The following is a 13360-nucleotide window of genomic DNA, read 5'->3' on the forward strand; positions in this document are numbered from 1 at the left end:
GAGAGATCTATCTCTGAATGCCCCCACGTTTGGGAAAACGGTTGAAGGACTTGTGGATGAAGTTCCCACTCGTGGATTTGTTTGACGAATTAACAGATCTGCCATCTGATTCTGTATTCCTGGAAGATGTTGAGCTAAGAGGAATATGTTTTGAGGAATTGACCATCTCCATATGTTCTGAGCTAGGAGAGTGTGTGCCCCCCCCCCCCTGTTTTTGTAGAGAATACATCGCTGTTGTATTGTCCATCCGGACTAAAACAGCTTTGTTTGCTACGTGTTTCTGGAATGCTTTTAATGCGAGAAATATTGCTAGCAACTCCAAGTGATTGATGTGGAGTAGCTTTTGTTGCGGTGTCCACTTGCCCTCTATGGTGTGATGTAGTAGATTAGCTCCCCAGCCAGTGAGCGACGCGTCTGCTGTTAACACGATTTGTGGAATCTGCTCTAGGAACGGTCGCCCTTTGGAAAGGTTTTGGGTGTTCCACCACTGCAGAGAGCGATGTGTGTGGCAGTCTACCAACACCAGATCTGTTAGCTTACCTTGAGCTTGGTTCCACTGACGTGCCAAGCATTCCTGTAAGGGGCGCATCTGGAGTCTTGCATGGGGTACTATGAATATGCAAGAGGCCATCTTCCCTATTGTTGCTTAAACACTCAAGCTGGCAGCGAGTGTTGCGGTTGGAATGTTGTTATATGTGCTTGCAATCCTGGCTGGATTGGGATATGCAAGGACTTTTGAGGGGTCTATTGTGGCACCTAAATATTGTTGGTTGGAGGTGAGACTTTGGGTGATTTATTGTAAACCTTAAGTCGTGGAGTAGTTAGATTGTGGCGTGTATGACGTACACACTGAGTATGTGACTTGGCTTTTATGAGCCAGTCGTCCAAGTATGGGAAGACATTAATCTGTTGTCTTCTTAAATGGGCTGCTACCACTGCTAGCCATTTTGTGAATACCCTGGGTGCTGTGGTAACTCAGAATGGGAGAACTTTGAATTGATAGTGCTGCCCGTCCACTACAAACCGAAGATATTTCCTGTGACCAGGGTGAATCGGAATGTCAAAATAAGCTTTATTCAATTGTAAGAAAACGAATCATAAAAGCACAGTAAAATGCAAATTACAGGAGCAATTCATATTTAAAACTAGTTCATAGCAGTTCATTTACTCGTAATTCATAACATTTCCATAAAATAAAACTTTGCTAAAATTGACAAATCCCCCCTATTGCTGGAAAAATACAAGATAAAAAACCAACAAAAAAAAACCCACGAGATTAAAATATACATTCAAAAAACGATTATGAATTTGAAAAGAATGAATACCCATATCACCGGACACCATCCACCCCCCTCTGCTCCTTACTATCCCAACACATGGCTTTACTGATTCGGAGCACTCCATGTATAAAGCAATCCTCCAGGCAATATGTAAATTTTCTAAGCATTGCAAGCAAATTAGCGCTATGAGACACTGTCTTGTACCAGTTTTAAAAGCGTATGGTTTAAGTAATGCTTTTCTTTGTGTCACATACAATTTACAGAAGAACATCACATGTAAAGTCTGAGTTGATTGGGAGTCACAAGGGCAAGCTGATAAATTATGCAACCAGTCATTCATTGTAGGAAATTACAATAGTCTGTGAATGGATCCTAACCTAAATCTAAAAAGCAACATCTGTCAAACCCACTAGAAACAAAGGACAGGTATGGCTGCATCTCTCCAGTTGTAAGTGTTAACTGATGTTTCAACACACTGGGTTTCGAAAGCTCACCTAATGCGCTCTCTTCAGCTAGATATGCAAGGCCCCTCATTGAGCTGGGTTTGAGTAAAACTCTGAGTTGCCTAAAAGTGATAAAAAAACACTCTACATACTTCGTCCAGTGTATCATACGAACCCAATCGGAACGTGGAAGTAGGTATCCTTGAGATCAAGTGGCAAGGAAATTGCCTTGTTTGAGTAGAGGAAGGATTTATTAAAGAGTGACCATGTGGAAATGGTTGGTTTGTATGTATAGGTTTAATGGTCTGAGGTCTAATATGGGCTACATCCTTCTTTGGGATTAGAAAGTACAGGGAATACATTCCTGTGTTTTGATGCTGAAGGGGAACTGGCTCTATTGCATGTTTGTGCAGTATGGAAAGCACCTCTTGTTTTAGAAGCGCTAAATGTTCTGATGACATTGGATGCTGTCTGGGCGGTATATGAGGGGAGAGAGTGGCAGTGAGCTCCAGGTAATAACTAGATTGGATAATCGGTCTCTGTAAGAAAGTGGCTCTGTATATACTGGACCAAAGTATGGTACAGTGTGCACAAAGTCCACAGAGGTTTGGCAGAGGCTAAAGTTAGATATAACCTTACTCTCTAAAGTGGTAGCTTGGTAGAGCAGTAAGGCAGTATCAGAAGACAGTGTAAGGCATTTGTTGTACACACAGTCAGCCAATGGTCTCACACACTCAAGAACTGAACTCTAGGCCAATTGTTTGGTATCAAAATATATAGTTTTATTTTAGAACCAACAAGGTATCAAAATATACTTTCTAAGAATGAGTTACTTTAGATAAATACTTTTCAAATAGGTAATAGACTTTTTGATTACAATAGTTACAGTTGTTGCAATTGGCAACACAATTTCAAAACACAATGATATATTGAGCTCAATGGGAATTTCTAGTTGAATGCAACTAGTTACTTTAAGGATTACTTTTCTAACCACAGGACTGGATCCTAGATTCAGTCCTGGAACATCTCCTGTAAACAATTAAGTAAAAGCGTTTTGGTTACAGTAGTGATTTTTAAGGAATATTATTGTATTTTAAAAGATGACACTTTTTCACATAGAATCATCAATGTTATCCTAAGGAAGGAAATTCACTTAGCAGGTAAGTAATGTTCTTGTTACTTTTTCGTACTCCGGGTTGGATCCTGGATCCAGCCCTGGTGCACCTCCTGTAAACAATTGAAGGAATTCAATTATGGCATACAGGCGATTTTTAAAGAATATTTGTAGTTTTTGAAAATCAACACTTTGAAACTTTTCTGGTGAAAACCAGACAATGGATTCCTATGGAAAGAAATTCAAGTTACTGGTAAGTACGGTTAAAATTACTTTTCAGGGTCAGTGCTGGGCTAAAAGATGCAGCACTGGGTTCTCTCCTGATAACCGGTGAGTAAATAGAATTAGTCGTTCAGCTGATTTTAGAGGACTATTTTAAAGTTTCAAAACTCCGCACTTATAAGAATTTTCAAGTGAAACCAGTCAATGTTCCCCTACGAAAGAAAAGTGAGTGGTCGGCTTTCGGGTAAGTACTCGACTTGCAGAGTTAAGGGTCTGGGCATTGACTCGGGAGTCTCCCAGGGTCAGGTCAGTACAGTTGCTGCACCCTCAGCGGCACAGGGGCAGCCGGGTGCAGAGGTAGTTAGGCCCAATGTTATCCTATGAGAGGCAGGCCTTCAGTTGGTGGCTGCTGGCAAGCAGGCCACGCGGCTGTGGGAGCTGGGCTCCTGGTCACTTGCTCAGGGCAAAGGGGGAAGTAGATTAGGACAAAGGTTGCACTGCCAGGGGCACTCGGGTGGCTGGGTGCAGGGTGCTTTTGAGCCGTCGGGCGCTCAATGTTATTCAATGGAAAACATGGAAGATGAACAAAGGCTGCAGGCTCGGGGACGGAGATTCTTCAGGAGCGACCAACACTTCGAGGGGTAAGTTGGGATCTTGGAGGATAGGTAGGCACTCAGGAGTTGGGCACAGAGGGCTGTAGGGCACAGAGTGCAGGGGTGTCTGTTGGCGTCGGGAAATCTTACCCCCTGCTGAATGTAGGGGCATTACAGGTAGGGCAGGGGCCAACAGGTCACTGTCCTGGGGTGGGTACACCCCCATGTCTGCTCCTCTCCTGTGGGAGGGGGGCAGGAGCCTAGCTGGGATTGGGCAGGGCTCCCCATCTTCAAGATGGCCGGAGCCCGGGGTCGTGCTTCACCTCGTCTCCCCCACCTGAGGGGCGGGGTTGGCACAGGCTGGCCACCCCCCCCCTTTCCTGACGTAGTTTTTCCCGCCAGAGTGGGGGTTAGAACTGGTGGGGGCCAGTTGCTGGGTACAGCAAATGCTCTGGAGAAGCTCACAGAGGCAGCGGAGGAGACTTAGCACCTCGCCCAGGATGTGCATTGTTGCAGGCCCAGGAGAGCAGATGGCTCTCTACCCAGGGGTCCAGCAACATGTCTGCTCTGTGGCAGCCTCTGCAGCCACTCAGCTCAGACGTGGATTGTAGGTTAGGTTTTCAGAGGGCATCTTTAAGATGCCCTCTGGTGCACTTTACATTAAATCCTACACTGGCATCAGTGCGGGTTTAATGTGATGAGAAGTTTGGTACCAAACTCGTCAGTCTTCAGTGTAGCCATTATGGTGCTGTGGAGTTCGTACTGACAACCTCCCAGCACCATATACTCTTAATGGCATCACGGCACTTACAGTGCCCAGGAATGGCCCTGGGTACTGTAGGGGCACAGGGCTCATGCACCTGTGCCCCCACCTCTGGCATAGGGCACCCAGCTAGAGGGATGACTGAAGTATGCCAGGGCAGTGGGTTCTGTGGGCATAGCACACAGGGATGTGTGCCACGTCGACTCTGTTTTAGTTCGGTTACTTAAACACTCAGCCTGCAAAGTCAGTGTGGGTATCAGGGTACAGGGCCCCCGAGGGTGGCACAATAAGTGCTGCAGTCCTCAGGGGTCTTCTCTGGTCACCATGCCCTGGGTACCACTTACTAGGGGCTGATAAATGGCCAGAGATGCCAATTGGGTTTTAGTTTCAACACTGTTTTAGGGTAGAAACACAGGCCCTAGGTACCCGGTTGGCAGGAGCCTAGGGCACACTCAGTCAAAGCACATTAGCAGTTCAGAAAAAAGTGGGGGCACACCAATGTAAGAAAGATGGCACTCTCACACTTTGCTAATATGCAATTACAAATTCGGTATTCGCAAATTAGCTAATGCAAAACCATTCGCCTCTATGGGCCTTTGAGCCCATAGGAGCAAATGGAGTCATATTAGGTAATAGCGATTCATTATTTAACAAATCACTATAAGGTACTATTAAGGAATCGCAAAATATTTAGCGATACCTACATACATAGCATTTTGCGATTATGAAATAGTGATTCGGAAAAAATCGCTATTTGAGAATCGCAAAATGCTTTTTACATACACTTGGCCCTTAGTCCTGTCAGAAAGCAATGCAAAGAGAATGACAAAGGCCAAGGTTTTCATGAGCTCCCTGATGAATTAGGAGAACAGAACTAAAAAAGTCAATTCAGAACAGAAATAAAGCTGCGCAATTCTTCCATTGCGTTCATTCCATTTCTTATGGAGTCGCATATATTTATCCATTTACATTCCAGTCTTTAACCCCTTCGCTGTGCCCGTCGGCCAACGCCCATTGCAGCACTACCTCCGTTGTGCTGTGCACGTCCAACTTAATCAAACCGCCGCATCGCTGCGGAATTTGTGCCGCGGTTAAGCGGTTAAGTTTGTGCCACATATCACCACCTCTGGCCGCAGGATAAGCTTTGTCAATGACTTGCCACTAGATGTCTTCCACGTTATGCTACTTTTTCATGTATTGGCAAACCATAGGAGCTGTCAAAATCCGACAGCGAATCCTACACCTGTGTTGTGATAATCTGGCCTTGATTGACTTTGATGTTTGTTATTTATAGAGCAAGCTGCAAGGGCACCAAATGCAATAAATCACCTTTGTTGAAGCACAGTTTGTGTAGTGTTGTAAAGCAGTGTGTATATCACCACGTGTGAAAGTCTTAGGGCCAGATGTAGGAAGGCAAATACCGGTCGGTAACAGCCGATTTCGGCCGTTACCGACCGATATTTGGATTTTGGGATGTAGGAGCATGTTAAAATACAGATTCGGTAATTTTACCGAATCTGTAAAATACCGAATCGGTATAATTACCGAATCTGTATTTTGATATGTAGGTAGCCCTGTAATCAGTGCTACAGGGGTTTAAAAATTCTTAATTTACCACCAACTAGAAGTTGGTGGTAAATAATGAAAACCCTTTAAAAAGCATTTCTTTTGCTTTTTAAACAGTGCCATGTTGCAGACATACATGCCACACAGGCCCTGGGTACCTGGTTGGCAGGAACCCAGGGCACACTCAGTCAAAGCACATCAGCAGTTCAGAAAAAAGTGGGGGCATACCAAGGCAAGAAAGATGGCAATTTCTCACAGTTGGTTCAATATGGTAGTTTGACCCTCTTGTTTAAACCCGAATATCCTTAGCCAGGCATGTCTGCGTAAAAGGACTCTGGTGTTTATGGCTCAGGAGGCTGTATCTGCGGCATCTTGAGCAAAGTGAATGGAGGTATTGGTTATTATACCTTCCAGTATAAGAATATGGTCTTATGATTTATATTTGTCTGGAAGGCGTTTTAGTAGGGTCTCTAGCTCTTCATAGTGCGCCCCATCGTATCTGGCTAGTCAAGCCGGTGTGTTGGCAATCCTCCATATGTTGGCTGCTTGCGACGCTTTTCTTATAGCAGATGCTTCCAATAGTTTTGACTCTTTAATCAGGTGGTGGAGCATCACCTGACGTTTGAGAGTTTGCCCTTTTCCTGGCATTGGAAACAACTAGGTAATCTAATGGAAGCGGTCCTTTAACCGCATGCGCGCTAGTGGTTTTCCCGCTGCGCGCTGAAAATTTGAAAAACCCGCGTTACGTGACAAAGCCAGCTCGTCATGCGCGTAGCGCAGGTAACGCCCATGACGAGCTGGCTTTGTCATGAGCGCTGAAGGGGTTAATGTATGTAGGGTCAGCCTTATACTTTCTCTATTCTAGGGTTAAGGACTAGCTCTCACTGGATCTTTAAAGACTTCAGGAGCCTGTTTAATGACCCCTTTTAGCATTGGTAGAATAGAGGTGGACCTTTGGGATGTTGTAAAAGTGTCCATGAGGAAGTCTTCCTCTATGGGGTCTGTATGTAGGTTTACCCTGTGGTATTGTGCAGCCCTATGTACTAGTAGGGTGAAACCTATAGTATCTTCTAGAGGGGATGGTCTGGATGGATAGACATCTTCCTGTGGTACATCTGGTGTGCCATAATTTTCCCATGGATCATCTGGGATGTAATGAATAGGGTCTGGTAGAGGTTCATTATCCCCTTCATCACCAGTAGTGTCATCAGTATCTGGAGGTGGGAGGAGATTGTATTGGTCTTGGAGAAGAAACAGGATAAATGTTCTGGGGAGAAAGTTGAGAAGGGATCCTTTAAGGAGAGGTGGCAATGTCGCTTGTCTTTCACGGAAGTGGAGATGGTGTAGGTTTGTCCATTTGCCTTTTGTTGGAAGGACTAATCCTAAGAGGACCTGTTTCTGGGTCTATTTAGAGTTTTTTTTGTGTAGGATCAGGTTCAAAGAGGTTCCTCGGAAGCGTGGGGTTTCGATGCCGATTTTTTCAGGTGCGATTGCTTATGTGGCACAGTCTTTGGAGTAATTTTATGCTCCTTTGATTTGGTTTGAGGAGTTTTTGTGGGTTCTGAAGGTTTGGTTGGAGTCTATGTAACCGGTTGCTTAGTTGACTCAGATTATTTTTTAGGTCAGAGGTGCCGGGAGTTTTTGGAACCAGTTTTTTCGGTTCCGATGTGTGTTTCAGAACTGGAGGTTTCTTTGGTTGAGGATTTTTTGAGATCCGAAGATGGAGTCTCTTTTGGTTTCAGTACCGAATGCGCCGGTACGGAACTGGTAGTCGGCGCGTAAGAAGACAATGGCTTGTCTTTTGGTTTTGGTTTCTCTTTGATCGGTGCCGATGGGGTTTTGACACTGTTGGAAGGCTGACTTGGTCCAGAGTGGCCCGAAGGCTTAACTGTAGACTTCTTCGCTGAGCCTGAAGAGGGGGTGTGGGAAGTTTTTTCATGGTGTGCACCTGGGCCCAAAGGTGAAGGTGTTAAAGCCTTTGGGTGGGTGGGGGTCAGGGTCGACATCAGTACTTACGACCCGTTGCACCGGAGTGATTGCTTCGACGTCGGACTTCTCGGCATCAGCGGCGCTGAAGGTGCATTCTTCCATCCGCTCCTGCTCGGGTACTTCGATGCCGTCCTGGAAGATGTCGTCCGGTATCTATGTCGATGATCGAGCCATGCTTCTTCGAGCTAGACTATCTTCGATTGTTTTCTTGGAGCGGAAAGAGGCACAATCTGGACAGTCTTTGGCCTCGTGTTCAGGTGAAAGGCAGAGGTTTCACACCTCATGCAGATCAGCATGTAGAAACTTGGCTCCACATTGAGGACATTTCTTGAAGGGAGTCCTTTCCATGAGCCACGAAGGCCTGATGGCGCAACTAGGCTCGCTTTGACAACTGGAACCGAAGTAGAAGTTTGTGAAGATGCACGTCGAAAGGGAAACGCGATCAAGACAATACCGAAAAATTGGGTAAGGATTGCGTGTCGAAAGTTAACTTGGTAATGATCAGGCGCGGTGTGTCCATTGGGGCGTTAGGGCATAGCCCCCCGCAGCTCCCTCTGCGTTAAATATGAACTTAAGAAAACTGAATCAGTTCAGTTTACTTAAGTTCATTTCAAAGACGCCAAAGCGGGAGAACTGACATTCCAATCATGTCAGTCAACATGACATCACACCACCCACCGTGCCCTTCAGAGTCTGAAGGGGGTGGGCGGGGTGGCGTCATGTTAACTGACATGATGTCACCAGGGCAAGTAACAAGTGCGCATGAGTGGGGACGGAGGGTGAATTTTTTACCCGTGCCCACTCATGGGCACTTGCGTTTGCACTTTTTTGCGCATGCCCATTAGGAGCCCTTTGGGCTCCTAATGGGCGTGCTGCGGGCGAAGAGAAACCTGTGCCCCAAGCGCCAGGATAGGCTGCCAGTCCCCATTCGTGACGTGAGGCGCCAAGGGGTCGGAGAGCAGAGGTGGCGCGGATCCGGACAGGCGGTGACACAGGTAAGTTTTGACTTTTTAATATTTAATCCCCCCCCGTGCGACATCAACCCCCTCCCTAGCCGCGACTGGATTTGTGCAATATTACCCCCTTCCCCTCACACCTGCGTGACCCATTACACCCCATTGAACCATCTACATTCTATGCACTTTTGTGATCTGCCTGGTACATGTTCTTTGCAGCAGGCACAATACGGTTGCCCTGGGCAAAGACTTCCAGAATGGGGAAATGGGTGGGCTATGGGCAGATATTAGGTGAAGCGTGAAGTCTTGATCACATTATAAATTCCAAAACTCCTCTCACTTTTTACATCATAGTGAGTAATAGTACCCAGCACTTATGCCAATGCCTACTATTGATTTGCCAACACTAATCCAAAGAACCCCTTTTTACCTAAATTGAAACCACAATTGCTTTATTAACCTTCTTCCATTCTCAAATTTGCTTGAAAATGCACCATTTGCCCACTTTTTCCAAAGTTCTCTCTGGGGAGAACCCTCCAGAACCGCTCTTATGTAGCTCAGGCTCGCTCGCTACAGTGCACTCCGCCGCAACTTTTACGCCCCCACCACTTTCAAATGTCACCAGCCACCACTGGTAACGATACCGAACTGGAACGTGTGGAACACATCCGAGCCAGATGGTAGAAAAAAAACCATCTGAAGATGAAGTTGATGCCCATACACACTATTATCCCGTGACTTCCAAAGACTTTTCCAAGACAATAAACTGCAAACATCCGGGCCCAACACCAGATGGCGATCTGTGCATACTGTGTGATCTGCAGCTCATATGCCTCGAACATAGTGTGATCGGTTTTGAGGTAAGTATTTGGTAGTGGGAGTTGAGGTTCTGGGGGTAGACTCAGGGGTCCCTCAGAGTCGAGCATGCACTCTAGTTACACCCTCAGCAGCACTAGGGCAGCCGGGTGCAGAGTGCTGAGGCCCAATGTTATCCAATGGGGGGGCCTCCGGTTGGTGGCTGCTGGCAAGCAGGCCACTTGGTAGTGGGAGTAAAGCTCCTGGACTTAAGCTCATGGCAAATGGGGAAACAAAGTAGCACCAAAGGTGCACCCTCAGCAGCACTAGGGCAGCCGGGTGCAGTTTCGACGTCAGACGCCTTGTTTGCAATGGGGATCCTCCGGTTTGCAAAGCCACGGCAGGCTTGGGAATAAAGGTCTTCTGGGTGAGACCACCACTTTGAGAGGTAAGTTGGGAGGTTAGGGGTTGGTTAGGCAATGGACCATTGGTTTGGGCACACAAGTCCGTGGGGCATCTGGTGCAGTGGTGCCTTTTGGGGTCGGATCTTCTTACCAGATCCTGGTCGCGGTTGGGGGGGACCTTCTGGTTTTAGGCTGCAGGCGTCGGCTGGAGGTTTAAGGCAGGTCAGGGGTCAGTGGATCTCGGGTCAGTGTTGTTGGGGGGACCTCCTTGTGGTGTTTTCCCACAAGAGCTCGGGCCGTGGACGGCTGGTGCAGAGTGGGGTGGATTTGCAGTGTCCGGCCAGAGCCAGAGGTTGCAGATGAACAGCTCCGGTGTTCATGGGAGACAAAGTCTTTGTAGTTGAAGGGAGGCAGGTCCTCTGGGGTTTTAGAGGTTGCTGGTTGCAGGACACACCAGGATTTTGCAGGAGCAGGTTCGAGGGGAGACAGGGTGGTAGGGCTAAGTTAGTGGGTGTCTTACTCTGGTTAGCTGCTGCACGGCTGTTCGGTCCTTATGGTAGTTTCTTCTTATCTGAGGAAGCAAGATTCAGGGGTGCCTCTAAATACTAGCTTAAGGGGCATTACAGGTAGGTAAAAGGCAGGGACCAATGTGTCCCTTCACTGGGGAGGGTACACCCCCTATTATGCCACCCTTCAGTGGGAGGCGGCATGAGCCTGTCTCTGGTTGGCTGAGTCCCCCACCTTCAAGATGGCATGGACTGAGTTGTGAGTCACCTCGCCTCCCCCACCTGAGGGGTGGAGTTTGCAGAGGTGGGCACATCTCTCTTCCTCACTTGTTTTTACCGCAGGTTCTTCTGCTCAAAGTGGGGGTCAGAACCAGTGGGGACCAGTTGCTGAGAGCAGCAAGTGGCCTGGGAAAGCTCACAAAGGTAGCAAGCCTTTGAAGTTTCCCCTTCGTGTACCCTGCCCATCCTGGGGAGGAGGCTTGACACCTCGTTCCAGGATGTGCATTGTTTCAGGCCCCAGAGAGCAGCAGGCTCAAAGCAGGGGTGCAGAAACAGGTCTGGTGGTGGCAGCTGAAAGCAGCCACTCAGCCTGGACACTAGTGGTAGGTTAGTTTTCAGGGGGCATCTCTAAGATGCCCTGTGTGTGCATTTTTTCATGAAATCCCACACGGGCATCAGTGTGGGTTTATTATGCTGAGAAGTTTGATACCAAACTTCTTAGTTTTCAGTTGAGCCATTATGGTACGGTGGAGTTCGTAAATGACAAACTCCCAGTACCATATACTCTTAATGGCAGCACTGCACTTACAATATCTAAGAATGGACTTCGACATTGTAGGGATACAGGGCTCATGCACCTGTACCCTCACCACTGGTATAGTGCACTAAGCTAGAGGGGTGACTGACCTATGCCAGGGCAGTGGGTTGTAGGCATGGAACACAGGGATGTGTGCCATGTCGACTCTTCACTTTGTTCTGCTCCAAAACAATTAGCCTGCAAAGAGTGTGCGAGTGTGAAGGTACAGTACCTCTAAGGGTGGCACAATAAGTGCTGCTGGCCTTAGAGGCCTTCTCTGGTCACAGTGCCCTGGGTACCTGTGGTGCCATTAACCAGGGGCTGACCTGTGGCCAGAGATGCCAATTGGATTTAGGCTTCAATGCAGTTTTAGGGAAAGAACATAGGCCCTAGGTACCCGATTTGCAGGAGCTCAGCGCATACTCAAAGCACATCAGCAATTCAACAAAAAGTGGGGGCAACCAAGCAAAAAGGGGGCACTTCATCACGATCCCAAATTGGGGAAGTTCCTCACAACCTCCTTAACAGAAAGTTGCAGGGAAGTGGCATCCTGGAAAGCTCCAAATGTAGTCTCATATCCAGAATCCTCACTACCAGCTCCATTCAAGATCAATTTCTATAAGTAATCTCCCATCAAAAATGGCTTTCTGGCACTACATATGTTCATGCAAAAGTTAAACGTACCTGGGAATCCTCCCCCGCCAAAGGGGTTACTACCACCTGCCGCTCTCCGAGCCTCTTCCTCCTACACACACAAAAAATACCATTGTAATTTTATGAGTCGCTTTAGAAGCAAATCAAGACTGAGGAAAGATTAAAAAAAACAGTTGAAGAAGCAGCATCCACAAGTATCTATCTGCATCTGAAACAAATCTGTATACAAAGTATGGTACCAACAGGAAAAAAACAGATTGGCACCATGGTCATATTGGGGAGGAGGGTAGACAAACAGGAAAAAAAAAACAGCAGAAACATTAATAAAACAGGGAGAAAAGGAAGATGGAAAGGGAACTGAAATAATTAATGTACAAGCAGAAGAAAAGATGGAGTAGGAGGGAGAGTAATATTACAAAATAGAATGGGGCAGGGTTTAAGACTGTAAAATGTAAGAACAAGCAAGCATTGTAGAAAAGAATTTAAGAACGCAAAGTAGAAGCAAAGGGAGGGAACTGGATAAGGAGAAACGTTCCTCATCTAGACACCAAATTGTGCAGATTTAACTAAGCCACCCATTTTACCTCCATGCCACCTAAAACACAGGATCCCAAAAAGCTTGGAGTAAGAATTCACAGCCTCAATGTCACTACCAGTCCAGAAGCAGAAAGAAGCATTTTTCTGACAAATCACATACATTTTATGTAGTCAACTGCTAGAGCATTTTCCATAGGGCTCCCGGTTTTATGGTGTTTCTTTTTTTTTTTTACATTTCCATCTGTATATATGCCCATTTGCACAAGTTACTTACCTTCGGTAACGACATATCTGTAAGAAACAGTAGTTAGTGTTAGATTCCTTACCTTAGAATAGATACCCCAGCAACACCAACCCCGGTGGTGGGTCTGCAAACCAAGATCACACCAGAAAGTCCTGGAGAACGGAACGGCCCAAAAAGCAATCTCTCTGGACTTGGCTGTCCAGGCAGTAGTGCCTAGCAAACGTGTGCAGCAAGACCCACGTAGCTGCCTGACATATGTCCTACAAGGAGACTCCCCGACCCTGGGCAGTAGAAGCTGCCGTGGCTCGAGTGGAAGGGGCGCGCAGCCCCACAGGAGGCTCCTTTTTTGCCAATGAGTAGCAAGCCTTGATGCACAAGACGACCCACCAAGAGAGGGTCCGCTTGTGCACCGCCCGTCCCTTCTTAGTGCCCACGTAACCAACAAAGAGCTGGTTGTCTACCTGGAACTGGCATGTGCGATCCAGATAGGAGAGCGCA

The 13360-nt window shown here is 46.9% G+C and overlaps 1 protein-coding gene across 2 annotated transcripts in view; it reads right to left on the bottom strand.

Moving 5' to 3' along the window:
* The window catches only part of ST13 (ST13 Hsp70 interacting protein), a 119500-nt gene that overhangs the window by 36288 nt on the left and 69852 nt on the right, over nt 1-13360 (bottom strand). For both annotated transcript variants that reach the window (XM_078640636.1, XM_078640642.1), the window contains exon 10: nt 12112-12172. In XM_078640636.1, the coding sequence (XP_078496762.1) occupies nt 12112-12172 (61 nt within the window). The remainder of the gene's footprint in view (nt 1-12111; nt 12173-13360) is intronic.

Source organism: Lissotriton helveticus, chromosome 1_1, assembly GCF_964261635.1.
Source record: "Lissotriton helveticus chromosome 1_1, aLisHel1.1, whole genome shotgun sequence".
Classification (NCBI taxonomy): domain Eukaryota; kingdom Metazoa; phylum Chordata; class Amphibia; order Caudata; family Salamandridae; genus Lissotriton; species Lissotriton helveticus.